The sequence below is a fragment of the Symphalangus syndactylus genome, chromosome X, assembly GCF_028878055.3.
Source record: "Symphalangus syndactylus isolate Jambi chromosome X, NHGRI_mSymSyn1-v2.1_pri, whole genome shotgun sequence".
Taxonomy (NCBI): Eukaryota; Metazoa; Chordata; class Mammalia; order Primates; family Hylobatidae; genus Symphalangus; species Symphalangus syndactylus.
Genome location: NC_072447.2, coordinates 61,587,557 through 61,607,505, shown reverse-complemented (window position 1 = coordinate 61,607,505; position 19,949 = coordinate 61,587,557). Strand labels below are relative to the sequence as shown.

At 38.6% G+C, this 19,949-nt stretch overlaps 1 protein-coding gene and 1 pseudogene across 8 annotated transcripts in view; one reads left to right on the top strand and one right to left on the bottom strand.

Moving 5' to 3' along the window:
• The window catches only part of LOC129475585 (zinc finger protein 81), a 97,803-nt gene that overhangs the window by 77,247 nt on the left and 607 nt on the right, over nucleotides 1-19,949 (bottom strand). For 2 of the 8 annotated variants that reach the window (XM_063634413.1, XM_063634411.1), the window contains exons 2-3: nucleotides 14,644-14,742; nucleotides 11,084-11,300 (exon numbers count right to left, since the gene is read on the bottom strand). In XM_063634413.1, coding sequence (XP_063490483.1) covers nucleotides 11,084-11,137 — 54 coding nt within the window. In that variant the 5' untranslated portion in view covers nucleotides 11,138-11,300; nucleotides 14,644-14,742. Of the gene's footprint in view, nucleotides 1-11,083; nucleotides 11,301-14,643; nucleotides 15,604-16,992; nucleotides 17,111-19,949 lie in introns of those variants that run through there. The other 6 variants (XM_055267737.2, XM_063634415.1, XM_055267734.2 and 3 more) reach the window with 4 other exon arrangements.
• Nucleotides 15,645-16,460, top strand: LOC129475586 (ribosomal protein uL30-like; annotated as a pseudogene).

Here is a 19,949-nt window from a genome sequence, read left to right as displayed (position 1 = left end):
GTGTAGAGAATATTTATTTTTCACTAGCTGCTTACTTTTTAATTTCATGCTTTCATGCTCTGTGTGATGATCCATATTACAGCAAAGCTTTAAAATTTTTTTTTCTTTGCTTCATCATCTAGTTTCTGAAAAAGGCTGGGTTAAAGTGGCTAGTGGTACAATTAACTATTTCACCTAGTTTTAATTTTACATAGTTTAAGGATATATCATTAGCTATATATGTGTTGATAAATGTTATAATTCTTGGTATTTCACAGTTTGAAGAACCATCTACTTTCATACCTTGCGACGTTTTTCACCTTATATTCCCTCTGCTCAGGTTTTAAAATTGCAGCCACAGGCTTCTATTGGTGTTTTTTGGCCAAGTCTATCATTTTCTATCCCTTCATTTTCATGTTTTCTGGGTCTTTTAATTTTTTTTTTTTTTTTCGAGAAAGAGTCTCGCTCTGTCACGCAGGCTGGAGTGCAGTGGCATGATTTCGGCTCACTGCAACCTCTGCCAACCTCTGCCTCCCAGGTTCAAGCAATTCTCCTGCCTCAGCCTCCCGAGTAGCTGGGATTACAGGTGAGCGCCGTCTAATTTTTGTATTTTTAGTAGAGATGGGGTTTCGCCATGTTGGCCAGGCTGGTCTAGAAATCCTGACCTCAGGTGATCCACCTGCCTCGGCCTCCCAAAGTGCTGAGATTACAGGTATGAGCCACCGCGCCTGGCTGGGTCTTTTAATTTCAAATGTAACTCACATTTATAAAATAATGCTGGACCTTGGGGAATTTTTCAGTTGTTTTTTCCTATCTGCTGACGATGTTTTTCTTTTAATGAATGATTTTAACCCATATGTAATTATTGGAACAGTAGGATGGATTTCTGCTATTTAAATATTTCTTTTGGTTTCCTTTAATTTCCTTGGCACATAAAATTTTTGGTGTTTTCCCCCTTAATGCTCATTTGAAAATTACTATTCATTCTACGTTTAGTCTTATCACTCATCCCAACATAAGACCAGAATTATATGCATGTTTCTCTCCCAAAGTCTATCAATATCTATATTCTTCTGAAAAAGAATAAGAGAATCATAGGATTCTTTGCTTTTCCTTTCACTTACTTTCTTTCAACTATCTCTTCTGTGGGAATAATTGTAATTTTAGTTTCAATTTATAATGATATACATTCATATATATTTGCATTTTTTCCACTTAGAAAATAGAAACAAAAACTGATGTCAAAACATATTTGAAGGAAATGTTAACACATTAACGGGAAATGCAAAGATTACCTGAAAAAAAGCAAACATACTCAATTCTTTTTTTTTTTTTTTTGAGGCAGAGTCTCACTATGTCATACAGGCTGGAGTGCAGTGGCGTGATCTCGGCTTACTGCAACCTCCACCTCCTGGATCTAAGTGATTCTTGTGCCTCAGCCTCCTGGGTAGCTGGGATTACAGGCGTGCACCATCACGTCTGGCTAATTTTTGTATTTTTAGTAGAGACGGAGTTTCACTGTGTTGGCCAGGCTGGTCTCAAACTCCTGACCTCAAGTGATCCACCTGCCTCGGCTTCTCTAAGTGCTGAGATTACAGGCATAAGCCACCACACCCAGCCCATACTCAATTCTTTAGTAGGAAATCTGAATTATCATAAAGAAGCAAATGGTCCTATCTTAGATATAGGTTTAATGCAAGTTTATTTACAATGGCAATATAATTATTTTTAAATTTGGTAAGCAAATTATAAATTGTGTACAAAAGAGAAAACAACCAAGAAAACAGTAAATTCCTGAAAAAAGGGGTAATCAGAGACAGCCCTACCATCTATTAGAAGAAATAACAAATATAGAGGAATTAGAATAATAAAGATTATGACTATTAGCTCAATGGAACAGGATAAGGTCCAGAAATATACCCAATATACTCAGAGTTATATCTTGGAATGTATGTATAGACATACATGGTTTCATTGCACTTTACTGCACTTCAGAGATATTGTGTTTTTTTGTAAACTGCAGGTTTGTGGCAACCCTGATAGAGCAAGTCTGTTGGGACCATTTGTACAACAGCATGTGCTCACTTCATGTCTCTGTGTCAGATTTTGGTAATCCTCACAATATTGTAAACATTTTCATTATTATTATATCTGTTTCTTCTCTTTTCTTAAGGTGGAATATTTGGTTATTTTCTATTTTAATTTAATTTATTATTATTTTTTTTAATTTGAGACGGAGTCTCACTCTGTCGCCCATGCTGGAGTGCAGTGGCGTGATCTCGGCTCACTGCAACCTCTGCCTCCCGGGTTCAAGCAATTCTCTGCCTCAGCCTCCTGAGCAGCTGGGACTACAGGCACCTGCCACCATGCCCGGCTAATATTTTTGTATTTTTAGTAGAGACGGGGTTTCACCATCTTGGCCAGGCTGGTCTTGAACTCCTGACCTCATGATCTGCCCATCTTGCATGCCCGGCTAATATTTTTTTATTTTTAGTAGAGACGGGGTTTCACCATCTTGGCCAGGCTGGTCTTGAACTCCTGACCTCATGATCTGCCCACCTTGGCCTCCCAAAGTGCTGGGATTACAGGTGTGAGCCACCGCGCCCGGCCTATTATTATATCTGTTCTGGTAATCTGTGATCAGTGATCTTTGATGTTAGTATTGTCATTGTCTCAGGGCACCACGAACCATGCCCATAGAAGATGGTAAACTGAATTGATAAATGCTGTGTGTGATCTGACTGCTCCACCTACTGGCCCGTTCCCTGTCTCTCCCTCTCCTCGGGCCTCCCTATTCCCTGAGACACAACAATATTGAAATTAGGCCAATTAATAACCCTCAGTGGTCTCTAAGTGTTCAAGTGAAAGGAAGAGTCACATGTCTCTCCCTTTAAATCAAAAGCTAGACATGATTGAACTTATTGATGAAGGCCTGTTGAAAGCCAAGCTAGGCTGAAAAGCTAGGCTTCTTGCACCAGTCAGAAAAGTTGTGAATGCAAAAGAAAAATTCTTAAAGGAAATTAAAAGTCCTACTCCAGTGAACACAAGAAAGATAAGAAAGTGAAACAGGCTTATTGCTGATATGGAGAAAGTTTGAGTGGTCTGGAAAGAAGACCAAACCAGCCACAGCATTCCCTTAATTAAACCAAAGCCTACTCAAAAGCACAAGAACTGAACTCTCTTCAATTCTGCAAAGGTTGAGAGAGGTGAGGAAGCTGCTGAAGCAAAGTTTGAAGCTAGCAGAGGTTGGTTCATGAGGCTTAAGGAAAGAAGCCATCTCCATAACATAAAAGTACAAGATGAAGTAGCAAGTGCTCAAGTGCTAACATAGAAGCTGTATGCAGCAAGTTATCCAGAAGATCTAGCCAAAATCATTGATGAAGATGGCTACACTAAACAACAGATTTTCAATGTAGATTAAACAGCCTTATATTGGAAGAACATGCCAGCTAGGACTTTCATAGCTAAAGAAGAGAAGTAAATGCCTGGCTTCAAACCTTCAAAGGACAGGCTGACTCTCTTGTTAGGGACTAATGCAGCTGGTTACTTTAAGTTGAAGCTGGCCAGCCATGGTGGCTCACACCATTAATCCCAGCACTTTGGGAGGCTGAGGTGGGAGGACTGCTTGAGGCCAGGAGTTTGAGATCAGCCCTGGCAACAGAGCAAGACCCCATCTCTTAAAAAAAAAAAATTTAAAAATTAGCCAGGCATGGTGGCACATGCCTGTAGTCCCAGCTACTCAGGAGGCTGAGGCAGGATTGCTTGAGCCCAGGAGCTCAAGGTTACAGTGAGCTATGATAATGTCACTGCACTCCAGCCTGACTGACAGAGTGAGACTCTGTCTCAAACAAACAAACAACAACAAAAAAGGTGAAGCCAATGCTCATTTACCACTCTGTAAATCCTAAGATCCTTAAGAATTATGCCAAAGCGGCAGGGCGCAGTGGCTCACGCCTGTAACCCCAGCATTTTGGGGGGCCAAGGCAGGCAGATCACGAGGTTAAGAGATCGAGACCATCCTGGCCAACATGGTGAAACCCTGTCTCTACTAAAAATACAAAAATTAGCTGGGCGTGGTGGTGTATGCCTGTAGTCCCAGCTACTCGGGAGGCTGAGGCAGGAGAATCACTCGAACCCAGGAGGCAGAGGCGAGGTTGCAGTGAGCCAAGATCGCACCACTGCACTCCAGCCTGGCAACAGAGCGAGACTCCATCTCAAAAAAAAAAAAAAAAAAATTATGGAACAATGAAGCCGGGATGACAGCACATCTGTTTGCAGCATAGTTTACTGACTATTTTAAGACCACTGTTGACACCTATTGCTAGAAAAAAAGATTTTTTACAAAATATCGCTGCTCACTGACAATGCACCTGGTCACCAAAGAGCTCTGATGAAGATGTACAAGGAGATTCATGTTGTTTTCATGCCTGTTAACACAACATGATTCTGGAGCCCATAGATCAAAGAGTAATTTCAACTTTCAAGTCTTATTTAAGAAATACGTTTTGTAAGACTATAGCTGCCACAGATGGTGATTCCTTGGATGAATCTGGGCAAAGTAAATTGAAAACCTCCTGTAAACGGTTCACCATTCTAGAAGCCATTAAGAACACTCATGATTCATGGGAGGAGGTTAAAATATCAGCAATAACAGAAGTCTGGAAAGATTTGATTCCAACCCTCATGGATGACTTTCAGGGGTTCAAGACGTCACTAGAGGAAATAGCTACAGAGATGGTGGAAATAGCGAGAGAACTAGAAGTGAAGCCTGAAGATGTGACTGAATTGCTGCCATCTCATGATAAAACTTTAACGGATGAGGAGTTTTTTCTTATGGATAAGCCAAGAACATGATTTCTTGAGACAGAATCTACTCCTAGTGAAGATGCTGTGGACAGTGTGGAAATGACAGCAAGTGATTTAGAATATTACATAAACTGAAAGAAAGCAGGGGCAGGGTTTGAGACGATTGACTCCAATTTTGAAAGGATTTCTACTGTGGGTAAAATGCTATCAAACAGTGTTGTACACTACAGAGAAATCTTTCAGGAAGGAAAGTGTTCATTGATGTGGCAAACTTCATTGTTGTCTTATTTTTAAAAATTGCTATAGCCACCCCAATGTTCAGCAACCACCACCCTGATCGGTCAACCGCCATCAGCATCAAGGCAAGACCTTTCATCAGCAAAAAGATTACGACCCACCAAAGGCTCACGTGATTGTTAGCATTTCGTAGTAGTATTTTTAAATTAAGGTATATACACTGTTTTTAGTCATAATGCTATTGTACACTTAATAGACTATAGCATACTATAAACGTAACTTTTATGTGGGAAGCCACAAAATTTGTATGACTCTCTTTACTGAGATACTCGCTTTATTGCAGTGGTCTGGAATCGAACCTGCAATATCTCCAAGGTATGCCTGTATATGCTAATGTAGTATTGCATGTTAGTGAGGAAAATATAGATTATTTAATAAATGGTATTGGGACAAATGTGTAGGCATCTTGAAGAAAAATTAAGACAGATCCCTGGCTAAGGCTTTACAACAATAGCAAAAAGAATCCAGCTAGTCGCAGCAGTACAAGTAAAAAATAAAAACAATTAAGGATTAAATAGAAAATGTAAGAGCTTTTTTTCCCAAATACAGCTGAGCAATGAGGAACAATGAGGAAGGCTTTTCTAGTTATGATACAAAACTTGGAGAACAGAAAAGATTCATAAACTCAATGCACAGAGAAAACACTAACATTTTCATTTAAAAGACAAATGGGAAGTTGGAAAAAATAACTGGGACACATGTAACATCCTTCCATAAACAGCAACACCCTAATAGAAAAATGGGAAAAGGAAATTTTAAAATGTCTCAGAAAAAAATCATATAAATGGCTCTTTAAACACAGTCACATATATTCAACCTCAGCCATAAGAGAAATGCAAATTAAATCTATACTGAGATACTGTGTTGTAACCTATCAGACTGGCCAAAAAGAAAAAATGAATATGACAAGACACTGTGTTGCTTGGGTATGGTGAAAACAGACACTCATACAACTGACACAACCCACAAGGCAGGCAATTTTTCCATATCCATTAAGAATAAAAATGTGTAAACAAAACAAAACAAAAAGAGTAAAAATGTATATATCATCTGTCCTGGGAATTCTACTTGGAGAAATTTCTCTTTAAACATACTCTGTCTTGTGTTAACTAAGATTTGTATAAGGACATTCATTGCAGTGTTGTGTACAATTGCAAAAGATTAGAAACCCTTTAAATGTCTATTAATAGAAAACTTGTTAGCATATTTTGATATATTCATATAACAGAATAAGACATAGCCTTGTAAAGGAATGAGGTAACTCATTACATGTAGTGACACTGAATAATCACCAAGCTTTATTGTTAAGGGAGAAAAGCAAGTGCTGGAAATTTTGTATGCTAATATTTCAGTTTAAAAATGGATATGGGGTGTTGGGGTGTGTGTGTGTGTGTGTGTTTGTGTGTGTGCCTGTGAATGAGTGCACGTGTTTGTATGGACAGAGTATCTGTAGCTGCCTTGGGAAAGAATATATAGGCTACTGGGGTCAAAATTGGAGGGTACATTTTTTTCTTTTCAAAAGATTATTATTATTAAATATAATATTCATGCAGAAAAACATCTGAAACAAATATTCACCTTAACTAATCATTCGAAGCAAATACCAACCTAATTACCACCACAATCTGGAAATAGAACATGGCCAGCTCCCTGGCCGGAAGCCTTACTCATGCCTCTTTCTCTCCCTCCCTGCAACGCCCCTGGTCAAGGAAGCCACTATTCTGCCTCAGATGGTGAGCACTTCCTCACTTTGCTTTCAAGTTTTATCACCTACAAATATACCCCTCTATACTATATGCTTCTGCTTTTCCTGTCTTAAAACTTCATATAAATTGAAATAAACACAACAAATTCTTTGGTGTCTACCTTCTTTCACTCAATATTATGTTCAATTTATTTATCCATTCTATTTTTTAAATTTTTCCTTCTTTTTTTTTTTTTTTTTAAGAGATGGGTCTCATTATGTTGCCCAGGCTGGTCTTGAACTACTGGCCTCTAACGATCTTCCTGCCTCAGCCTCTCAAAGTGTTGGGATTATAAGTATGAGCTGTCACATCTGGCCCCACTCTATTATTGATGGTCATTTGCATTATTTCCAGTTTCTGGCTGTTACAAGTAATGCTACAGTGAGCATTTACACATGTGTCCTGGTACATCAGCCAAGGATTTCTGGTGGGTGTTTTCCTAGAACTGTTTCCTCATATGGTCTACATATGTATGGATGAATAAGGCTAAAAGGTCCCCAGAGATTGTGCCAATTTACATTCTCATCAGCAGTGCTTCTCCTCCTGACACTTGTCATTGTACTTGTCATTGTCAGTGTTGTAAATTATAGCCATTCTAGTGGTGGTAGTAAGGGGTAGTTGTATTACATTGTGGTTTAAATTTGCATTTCCCTGATGAACAATGAGATTGAGCACTGTCTCACGTGTCTATTAGCCATCTGAATATCTTCATCTGTTACATATATGTTCAAGAAGGCCTCTGACTAGTGGGTATTCTGCTTTTTCTTGTTGTTTTGTTGTTCTTGATACATTCTGGGTATAAGTCCTCTGTTGTTTATATTTTCTCCTACTCTGTGGATTGCGATTTTCTTCTTCTTCTTCTTCTTCTTCTTCTTCTTTTTTTTTTTTGAGATGGAGTCTCGCTCTTGTCACCCAGACTGGAGTGCAGTGGCGCGATCTTAGCTCACTGCAACCTCCGCCTCCTGGGTTCAAATGATTCTCCTGCCTCAGCCTCCCAAGTAGCTGGGATTACAGGCACCTGCCACCATGCCTGGCTAATTTTTGTATTTTTAGTAGAGACAGGGTTTCACCATGTTGGACAGGCTAGTCTCGAACTCCTGACTGACCTCAGGTGATCCACCAGCCTCAGCCTCCTGAAGTGCTGGGATTACAGGTGTGAGCCACCGCACCCAGCTGTGATTTTCTTCTTAAAGGAAGTGATTATCATAAAAGTCAGGGTAGCAGTTAGCTCTGGGAGTAGAGGGATTGTGGAATGCTAACTATGGACTCTTTCTAGGCCTATGGAAGGATAACTCACTCAGCCATACATGTCTGTTCTGTATGCTTTCCTGTATGTATGTTATATTTCACAATAAAAATCTTTTTAAGATGTAACTATGACCGATTAACTTCATCTGCTTGTATATATTTAAGAGAGGGTGTACACATGTGCATGGAGATGAAGAATGTTCCTAGCAGCATTGCTTATAATTCATAGTATATTTCACTGAAATATTTTAAATTAACAAACATTGATAAAAATTTCTTTAATTGGCTACCTTCTGTGACATAAAAAGGAGAAAATAAGAATGTGTTCTCAGCTGCTGTTATTTGCATAAAGAAACCCTAATCATACAGAGAAAAACTAACTAACCTGGTTATATATATTAGAGAGAGCTGAGCAGACAGGAGAAAGATGGATAAGTGAATTTAGACCATGGAGCTTGAGTAGCCCTTATCCGAAATGCTTGGGATTAGAAGTATTTGGGATTTTGGACTTTTTTTCAGATTTTAGAATACCTGCATTATACTTAGGTTGGGCATCCCTAATCTGAAAATCCAAAATCCAAATGAGCATTTCCTTTGAATGTCATGTCAGTGCTCAAAAAGTTTTGGATTTTGAAGCATTTTGGATTTTGGATTTTTGGATTAGGGATACTCAACCTGTATAGCTTTTTATATGTCTTTAATTTTTTGAGCCATTTTTTCTATATTACTATTCAAAAAATTAAGTTGTTAAAAAAACTACTACTAATATCTTTAGAATGATATGGTGCTGTATCCATAAAACAAAAATAGCACGGGAATATTCTAAAGACAAAAAGAGCTACTTAAAAGAAAAAATATAACAGCATTAATGAGAGACACAAAAGAAGATTTGGAAGACAAAGTTTTTAAAAAGTACTACTAGAAGGGAGAACAAAAGAGACAGAAATGGAAATCAGTAAAGCAAATAACTTTTACAAAGGAGCATCAACAACCAAATAAAAAGAATTTTAGAAAAGCAGAGAAAATGTACGTGTGAGTAGAAAAGGCCTAGGAAGACTTTGGAAACAGGCTTTCAAATTGGGCATAAAAATGATTTCCAGGCTGGGCATGGTGGCTCATGCCTGTAATCCCAGCACTTTGGGAGGCCAAGGTGGGCAGATCACGAGGTCAGGAGATCGAGACCATCCTGGCTAACACGGTGAAACCCCGTCTCTACTAAAAATACGAAAAAATTAGCCTGGTGTGGTGGCGGGTGCCTGTAGTCCCAGCTACTTGGGAGGCTGAGGCAGCAGAATGGCGTGAACCCAGGAGGCAGAGCTTGCAGTGAGCCGAGATTGTGCTACTACACTCCAGCCTGGGCGACAATGCAAGACTCTGTCTCAAAACAAAAAAAAAAAAATTATTTCTAATCTAGAATTCTATTCTCAGCCAAAAACACAAATTTAGTGTCAGGATCAAATAGGTATATTTCCATGGCATTCATATTTATATATCTACACATAAATTTATACAGTTATATGTATTCAGTAAATATATTTCTGCATGACATTTTCAGACATGCAAAGTTTCATAAAATGTACCTGTCATGCATCCATTTGCAAGGATATACTGAAGGATGTGCTCCCCACAAAATGAAGGGGTAAGCCAAGAAAGATGAAGACACAAGCTCCAGGAAACAGATCTGACCCAAGAGAGAAGTCGAGGGGATTTCCTGGGAGATGGTGAAGGGAAGACACCAAGGTAACAGCTCTGTATCAAACTGAGAAAGCCACCAGTCCAGACTTTAGCAAGTCAAGCTCCAGGAGAGATTTCTTCAAAGACAGGACAATGATGCTCAGAAGTGAGAGCAGCCCCACCTATTACTGGCTATTTACTGTGTAAACCTGGGCCAAATGGTTTTCCCCTATGCCTCAGGTTTCCCCTCTATGACATGGGGATAATAATGGCACCTACTGGGCATGGCAGTTCGGACCTGTAGTCGCAGCTACTTGGGAGGCTGAGGTAGGAGGATCACTTGAGCCCAGTAGTTCAAGGTTGCAGTGAGCTATGATCGTGCCACCGCGCTTCAACCTGGGCAACAGAGTGAGACCCTGTCTCTAAAGATAATAATGGCACCTACTTCATGAGGTTGTTGTGAAGATGGGTGAACACATGTAGAGTACGTGTAACAGTGCTTGGCATGCAGTAAATGTTGTATGACTGCTTTTAATTATTATCACTGTGATTAATACCTAATGTGTTTGAATATATAGAAAGGAGATCTAAACACCAGGGAAGAATTTGGAGTTGAATGATTGATGTGTATATAGTAACGCAAACAAATGACTGAGACAGAAAATTGTTAATTCCAGGGAAAAGAAAAAAGTTGTGCAGAAATAGTCATCACAGCATAGATACCATGGGATTCAATGATCAACACTGACCATGAATCTCACCAAAACAATGATATACCTATCTTAGGGAGGTGGAATTAGGAAATGTGTGTGTGAGTGGGGGTGTAAAGAAAAGCTCAATCTCTATCTTCCATAGTGGAAAGCCAATAGATAACACCCAAAACATTCTTTAAAACTATTAAGAAGAGTAAGGGTGCTTGCTTCTGGGGAGCTGGAATCTGGCGGAAAACAAAGCATGGAAGAGCTTTTTTTTTTTTAAACAAGACTTAGAGAACTATTTGATACCTTTATCACTTGTAAATGAAACTAAGAGCTAATTGCAAATTATGAAGTGGCAATAAATATTCATAAAAATATGCAAGAATGATAAAGGACTATTAACCTGAATATTTTCAAAAGCCTCTTTTAAAATCCATAAGCTAAGATAAATAAATCAGCAATGGACAGGAGAAGGAAATTCACAAAAGGGAAATAAATGACCAATAAAAATGGGGATGGGGGGAAATTTTCCTGCCTGGTAAAAAAAAGTACTAGAAATGAAAACTATGAGATAGTATCTTTCCTTCGGGGCTCTGGATGAATTCCAACCCCTGGGCACCTCTTCCTCCTCCTCACCTCATAGGCACTGCCATGTTCCCCTGGCTGGGGAGCGTCCTCGTTAGCTGGCATGTTCCCGACGGACTTGGACTTCAGCCCTGGGCCTTTGTTGCTGACAACTCTATAATTCCAGTGGGATCGGTGGACTCAGTGGGGACTGCTGGGGTCAGAAGGAAGATCCTGCAGCCTTCACTATGAGATCTGGCCCAGGGACTCCGCAGAGACTCCAAGAACTCTGGAAAGACAGTGTCCATATGATCAGAGGCAGATAGCACTTACTACACAGACATCTCCTGGGGGAACCAAAGTACAGTTCACTGCACTGGACACTGTGAAGCAGATAAAGTCCAAGAAACACATATTCTGCTTATCAATTAAAATAGAATATAAGCAAGAGCATGAGATTTGAACTAAAGTTAATAAAGGTTTAAATTCTAGCTCTGCCAACTTTTAGCTATGAGAACATGAAAAAGCTGCTTCAGGTTTATTTTTCAAAATGAATTTGAAATATTTATCTCAAGTGGTTATGAAAATTAGATGAGATTATGTTTCAATGGTACTTAGTGCTGAACTGGCCCCAGGTAAACACTTAATACATGTTACCAAGTATTGTTACAAGGAAGCACATAATATGCAGAAGCAGGTAATTTACACAACAATCCTTTCATCTGTGTGTTGTTATAATCATTATTATTTCATTTTATGCATACAGAATTAGAGGTTTAGTGGTGTTAAGTCAAACCCAGTCTACCAAGTTTCCAAAGTTCACGCTGTCAAAGTTATATCATATGATACCTTTTCCATGGTAGGTTCAAAATAAATGTGGTTCTGTTTAACAGATATTGAAAATATGACCCTGAATTCAGAATAAAAAAGTTAAGTAAAATTTCTTGAAACAGAAGAGACATGCTATAAGAAAAATATTAATAGCCTGGGACTAAAGTTTTTTAATTAACTCAAAAATATCCAGAGATAAAACTGTTTCCTCGTTGAGGGAACTAGGGAGGAGAGGGTGTCTCTATGTCCAAGTTGAGGTACAATTTTATTCTGATCAATTATTAGAGGCACTACAGATTTAGTCATTCTTGTTAAGAAAGAAAAAATAATCTACTTAGAAAAGAGGAACTTAAGACAACGGAAGTAAGAATGGGATGAAGAGGAAAAGAGAAAGTAAAATAAATAAAGAGTAAAATAAAATAAAAGGCATGAACAAGTTAAATTTTAAAAACATAAAAAGGATGTCATACCAAAACAAGAGGGAAAATATACTTTCTTCTCTTACAGGAATGGAACTTCTACAAAATTCCTTCGAATAACTTGGCCACCAAAAAATCTGATAAATGTTTTAATGTTGGGAATTGACAGGTTTACATTCTCTGATCGTAACATAACATGTTCAACAACATCAGTCATTAGGAAAATGCAAATCAAAACCAAAATCTTTCATGTATTAGGAGACCATGTCACATCCACTAAAATGGCTAACATAAGAAGAAAAGAAAATAACAAGTGTTGGTGAGCTGTGAATAAATTGGGGCTCTCATACATTGATGGTTGAATTGTAAACTGGTGCACTCATTCTGAAAAACAGTTTGGCAGTTTCTCAAAATATCAACCATAAAGTCACCATACAACCCAGAAATTCCACTCATAGGTATCTATGCAAGAGAAATTTTTAAAAACCCATGTCCATTCCAAAACTTGTATACAAATATTTACAGCAGCATTATTCATAGCAGCCAAAAAGTAGAAACAATCCAAATGTTTGATGTCAATTGATGAATGGATAAACAAAATTTGGCATATATACACAATGGAATATTATAACATTTGGTAACACAAAAGAAGTACTAATACTTACTACAACATGGATGACCCCTGAAAACTCTACCCTAAGTGAAAGAAGCCGGTCACAAAAGACCACATGTTTTGTGATTCCACTCATGTGAAATATCCAGAATAGGCAAATCCACAGAGACAGAAATAGAATAGTGGTTGCCTAGAGCTGGGAGTACGAGGTGGCATGAATGGTAAATGTCTGCTAATGAGGACAGGATTTCTTTTGGGTGTGTTGAAAAGGTTCTAAAATTAGATTGTGGTGATGGCTGCACAACTCTGTTAATATACTAAAAATCACTGAGCTACATACTTTAAGTGGGTGAATTTTATGGTATTGGAATATACCTAAATAAATCTTATTTTTTAAAAGGGGAAGAAAACTTTTTCCTAAATAACCCAGGATCAAAGTGGGAAATCAATACAGAAGCTATACAAATTTTACCAGAAGTTACGGAATACAGCATTGTATTTGGGCCGAAATTTACTGCTTTAAATAGCTTTGGTTTTAATTAAAAATAAACACAACCCAAAAATGAGCTATATACTCAACCTAAAACATTAGAATTAGAGAAAGCAAAATTAAGCAAAACAAAAATCAAAACCAGGAAGTAATTAATAAAAATAAAACCTTAACTAAATCAAATAAACATAGGAGGTTTAAAGAAAAAAAAAGAAATGACCAATGTAGCCAGGCGCAGCAGCTCATGCCTATAATCTCAGCACTTTGGGAGGCCAAGGTGGGAGGATCGCTTGAGCCCAGGAGTTTGAGCCCAACCTGGGCAACATGGTGAAACCTTATCTCTACAAAAAAATAGAAAAATTAGCCAGGCATGGTTGTGTGCACCTGTAGTTCCAGCTATTCAGGAAGACTGAGGTGGAAGGATTGCTTGCGCCTGGGAAGTCGAGGCTGCAGTGAGCCACAGTTGCATCACCGCACTCCAGCTTGGATGACAGAGTGAGACCCTGTCTCAAAAAAATAAACAAATGGAAATGACCAATGTCATAAAAAAAACTCTCTAGCAAATCAGATAAAGGAGTCAAGAATGTGTGTGTGTGTGTGTGTGTATGTGTGTGTGTAGATATAGGAATAACATAAGATAATTATCATCATCAGTCATTAGGAAAATACAAATCAAAACCCAAATCTTCCATTTGATTAGGAGACCATGTCTATGCAAGAGAAATTAAAACATATGTCCATTCCAAAACTTATACACAAATAGTAACAGCAGCATTATCCATAATAGCCAAAAAGTGGAAATAATCCAAATGTCCATCAAGTGATGAATGGATAAACAAAATTTGCCATATATATACAATAGAGTATTATTTGATAATAAAAAAGAAGTACAGATACCTACTACAACATGGAAGAGCCTTGAAACCATAGAAACCACACACACATATGCATATACATATATTCAAAATGAGAGGAAAATCTTTCCCAGATAGGAAGGTGTTTAAAGCAGTTATTGCAGAACATTATGCATAACTGTATAGCAATGCACTTTAATACTGCCATAAAACAAGTGCTTCCCTAGTAAAATGCAAATTAACAAAGTTAATATAAGAAAAGAAAAGAGACTGGGTGCGGTGGCTCACACCTGTAATCCCAGAACTTTGGGAAGCCAAGGCTGGCAGATCAGTTGAGGCCAGGAGTTCAAGACCAGCTTGGCCAACATGGTGAAACCCCGTCTCTACTAAAAGTACAAAAATTAGCTAGGCATGGTGGCACGCACCTGTAATTCCAGCTACTCGGGAGGCTGAGGCAGGAGAATCGCTTGAACCCAAGAGGCAGAGGTTGCACTGAGTTGAGATCACACAAACCGCACTCCAGCCTGGGTGACAGAGTGAGACTCTATCAAACAAAACAAAACAAAACAAAACAAAAAAAAACAGAAAAGAAAGAAGAAGTACATGTAGAAGAGACCAGAAAAAAAATTAAAACAACAAACACAAATCGGAAGACTCTGAAAGGTAGAAAGGTAAGGAGGACAGCTTGCAGACCTCAGGAATTGAACAGCACAGTGGTTGAGTTCCCTGGGTTTTCCTTTATCCTCTCATATGTCATCAAAAGGTACTGGAGAAACTTACAACTCAGAACCATGAACAGGAACAGACTCCCCCCGCCAAAACAATATGGCTCCAAGAAAAGCCATTCCTGTTAAACGACCAGGAAAAAGTTGACTTCACTGAACAGAAAACCTTTTTGAAGATACCCAGCCTTCTCCAGCCAAACACTAATGGAATGCACATTCCTTTCAAGCACCTGTTGAACATTCTCCAAATAGATCATACCGGGGGTCATAAAACACCTCCACAAATTGAAGTCGTACAAAGTATGTTCTCTGATTATAATAGCATAGAACTATCAACCAACAACAGAAAGATAACAGGAGAATCTCCAGATACTTTAAAATTAAATAATATATTTCTATATGATCCATGGATCAAAGATGAAGTCCCAAAGGAAATTAAAATGTGATGAATGAAAACGAAAAATGTAACATATCAAAATCTGTGGGGTACAGATAAAGCACTGTTTAGAGGGAACATTATAGCACTAAATGTTTATATGAGAAAAGAGGAAAGGTCTTAAATCAATAATCTAAGCTCCCACCTCAAGAAACTAGAAAAAGAAAACTCAAACTAAGCGGAAGGAAGTAATAAATACAAGAGCAGAAATCAATGAAATTGAAAACAGAAAAACAATAGAAAAAAATAAATAAATCCAATAGCTGGTCTTTTGAAAAGAACAATAAAACTTGTAATCCTCCAGCGAGATTGACAAAGATAAAAAAGACACAACTACAAAGATGGCAGAGCAAGAGCAAAGAAAAATCCCTTTGGTTCCAGAAAATCTCCTGAAAAAACAGGAAGGTTTATCAAGCCCTCAAAGCCACCCAGGCAAAGCAGGCACTTTTGGCAAAGAAGGAGCAGAGGAAAGGAAAAGGGCTTAGGTTTAAGTGACTGGAATCATTCCTACATGATTCCTGGCGGCAGAAACGGGACAAGGTGCGTCTCAGACGACTAGAAGTGAAACCTCATGCCTTGGAATTGCCAGATAAACATTCCTTGGCCTTTGTCGTACACATCGAAAGGATTGATGGCGTGAGTTTATTGGTGCAGAGAACCATTGCAAGACCACCTAAAGAAAATTTTTAGTGGTGTCTTTGTAAAAGTTACCTCCCAGAACCTAAAAATGCTGCGTATAGTGGAACCTTATGTGACCTGGGGATTTCCAAATCTGAAGTCTGTCCGGGAACTCATTTTTAAACGTAGACAAGCCAAGGTCAAGAATAAGACCATCCCTCTGACAGACAGCACAGTGATTGAGGAGCACCTGGGGAAGTTTGGTGTCATTTGCTTGGAAGACCTCATTCATGAAATTGCCTTCCCAGGGAAGGATTTCCAGGAGATCTCATGGTTCTTGAGCCCTTTCCACCTGTCAGTGGCCCGTCATGCTACCAAAAATAGAGTGGGCTTCCTCAAGGATATGGGCACACCTGGCTATCGGGGTGAACATATCAATCTTCTCATCCACCAGCTGAACTAGACCCAGGTGCCAAACTGCAGTAAATTTGTATCAATGAAGTGGAAGCATGTGTTTTTATTTTTGGGGGGAATTTTTATCAAGTATTTTCAGAGAAGTTTATTTCCTGCTTTATCTTCAAAAACTGGAAAGGAAGGGTCAAAGAAAAGACAGTAGCTCGCCGGGCACGGTGGCTCACGCCTGTAATCCCAGCACTTTGGGAGGCCAAGGTGGGCGGATCACCTGAGGTCGGGAGTTCAAGACCAGCCTGACCAACATGGAGAAACCCCGTCTCTACTAAAAATACAAAAATTAGCCAGGTGTCGTGGCGCATGCCTGTAATTCCAGCTACTCAGGAGGTTGAGGCAGGAGAATCACTTGAACCTGCCTGGGAGGCAGAGGTTGCGGTGAGCTGAAATCGCGCCGAGCCGAGATCGCACCATTGCACTCCAGCCTGGACAACAACCGCAAAACTCCATCTCAAAAAAAAAAAGAAAAAGAAAAAGAAAAGAAAGAAAGAAAAGAAAAGACAGTAGCTTATGTTCATGGCAAGCACCTCTCATCACAGTCCAATTCCAAGGAAAAATTCCAGCATTTTCTACATTGGCTGCGGCCTCATCTGAAATCAGCACATTCCATGGAGGAAGGAGTCCTGCTTTGCTGCATCTTCTATCCTAGGGTTTAATGTTGGTTAATGAGTAACTCTAGCATTTGTATAAGGCTTCCTAAGAATCCTGCAGCAGTCGACCAAGCCCAGGGACATAACTGAATCTGGAGATTCCTGGGGCCTTGTTTTGAAAAATACTTGAAATACACATAGGAAGAAAGGCACAAAAATAAATGTTCACTTGTCTCTGCAAAAAAAAAAAAAAAAGAGAGAGAGAGAGAAGACACGAAGACACAAATTACCAATATTAGAAATGAAACACAGAGATGTAACTGCAGATCCTGCAGCCATTAAAACAGGGGTATCTAATCTTTTGGCTTCCCTGGGCCCCACTGGAAGACGAATTGTCTTTCACCACACATAAAATACACTAACACTAACGATAGCTGATGAGCTTTAAAAAAAAATTGCAAAAAAAATCTCACAATATTTTAAGAAAGTTTATGAATTTGTGTTGGACTGCATTCCAAGCTGTCCGGAGCCACATGTGGCCCACAGACAGAGGGTTGGACAAGCTTGCATTAAAAGGATAGTAAGGGACTACCACAACAACTTTGTGCACATAAATTCAACAACTGGGATGAAACAGTCCAATTCCTTGTAAAACGCAAAGTACCACAGTTCACCCACTATTAAATGCGGGCTGAATGTCTCTTATCCAAAATGCTTGGGAACAGAAGTGTTTCAGATTTCAGTTTTTTTTTTTATTTTGGAATATATGCATATACATAATGAAGTATCTCGCAGAATGGGACCCAAGTACACACACAGAATTCATTTATGTTTCATGTACACTATGTTACCTTATAACATGGCCTGAAGGTAATTTTATGTAACATGTTTAATAATTTTGTGCATGAAACAAAGTTTTCACTGCATTTTGACTGTTCAGGTGTGAAATTTTGCTTGTGGCATTATGTCAGCACTCAGAAAGTTTTCGATTTTGAAGCATTTTGGATTTCAGATTTTTGAATTAGGGATGCTTAACCTGTAGATAGTCTAAAATGATATTAAATAGATCATCTGAATAGTTACATAACTATTACAGACATTGAAGCCATGATCAAAAAGCTTCCAAATGGAAGTTTCCAGGCCCAGATGGCTTCACTGGAGAAGTCTACCAAATATTTAAATATTTAAATAAAAATTAGTACTTATTCTACACAATCTCTTCCAGAAAACAGAACAGGAGGAAATAGTCCCCAACTCAGTCAATGAGGCCAGTATTACCCTAATACTAAAACCAGACAAGGCCAAGAGCAGTGGCTAACACCTGTAATCCCAGCACTTTGAGAGGCTGAGGCAGGAGGACTGTTTGAGCCCAGGAGATTGAGACCAGCCTGGGCAACATAGTGAGACTCCGTTTACAAAAAATAATAAAATATTGGTTGAGTGTGGTGGCGTGTGCCTGCAGTCCCAGCTACTCAGGAAGCTGAGGTGGAAGAATCACTTGAGGCTGGGAGGTCAAGGCTGCAGTAAGCCGTGATCACACCACTGCACTCCAGCCTGAGGAAGAGAGTGAGAGCCTGTCTCAAAAATAAAAAATAAAACCAGACAAAGATAGTATAAAAAAAGAAAACTATAGACAAATATTTCCCATGAACTTAGATGCAAAAATCCTCAAAAAAGCATTAGCTAATCAATTCCTTCAATATATCCAAAGAATTATACATCACAACTGAGTAGGGTTTATTCCAGGAATGTAAGACTAGTTCAATATTCAAAAATCAATCCGCATAACCCTCCATACTGACAAGCTAAAAAAGAAACAAAATCACAAGATCATAAAAATTCAGAGTGTTGATGAAATTCAACACCCATTCATGATAAAAACTACTTTTGAAATTAAAAATAGAGGGGAACTTCCTCAACTCAAAAAAAGAGGGTCCAAAAAAAGAAAGCCCTACAGCTAAAATCATACTTAATGGTAAAAGGTTGAATATTTCCCCCTAAGACTGAAAACAATGCAAAGATGTCCACTCTCGTATTCAGCATAGTACTGGAACTTCTTGCCAGTGTAATAAGGGAAGAAAAGCAGAGGTATAAAGATTGGAAAGAAAGAAAACTATCCCTGTTTGTATATGACATGATTGCTCATGCAGAAAACCCAAGGAATCTGCCAAAAAAGGTGTAAAACCTAATAATTGAGCTCAGCAAGATTGCAGGATACAAGACCAACAGACAAAACTCAATTGTATTCCTATATATAAGCAGCAATTTAAAAGATAACACCATTTATGACCATTCCAAAAAAATTACTTGGGTATAAATTGAATAAAACATGTACAGAACTTGGGTGACGAAAATTAAAATACACCATTTACAGAAATTTTAAAAGATCTAAATAAATAGAGAGACATACTATGTACATGGATTGGAAGACTTGGCACAGTTAAGACCTAACTTCTTCCCGAGTTGGTATACAGGTTTAATGCAATTCCTATCAAAATCCAAGCAAGATGCTTTGTAGATAGAGACAAGATTTTCTAAAATGCGTATAGGAAAGGCAAGGGAACCAGAGGCATTAAAACAATTTTGAAAAAGAATAAAGTGAGAGGAATCACTCTATCCAATTCAAGACAGCAAGGTAGTACTGGCAGAGGGATAGACACATAGACAATGAACTGAATAGCAAACCCAGAAAGAGCCCACACACAAGTATGGCCAACTTATTTTTGACAATGGTGAAAGACAGGTCAATGGAGGAAAGACAGTCTTTTCAACAAATGGTGCTTCAGTCTGGACATCCATAAGCAAATTAATGCACCTCGACCTAAGTCTCATACTTTATACAAAAAGTAACTCACAGAGGATCACAGACAGCAGTAAGGAGACACAGACAAATC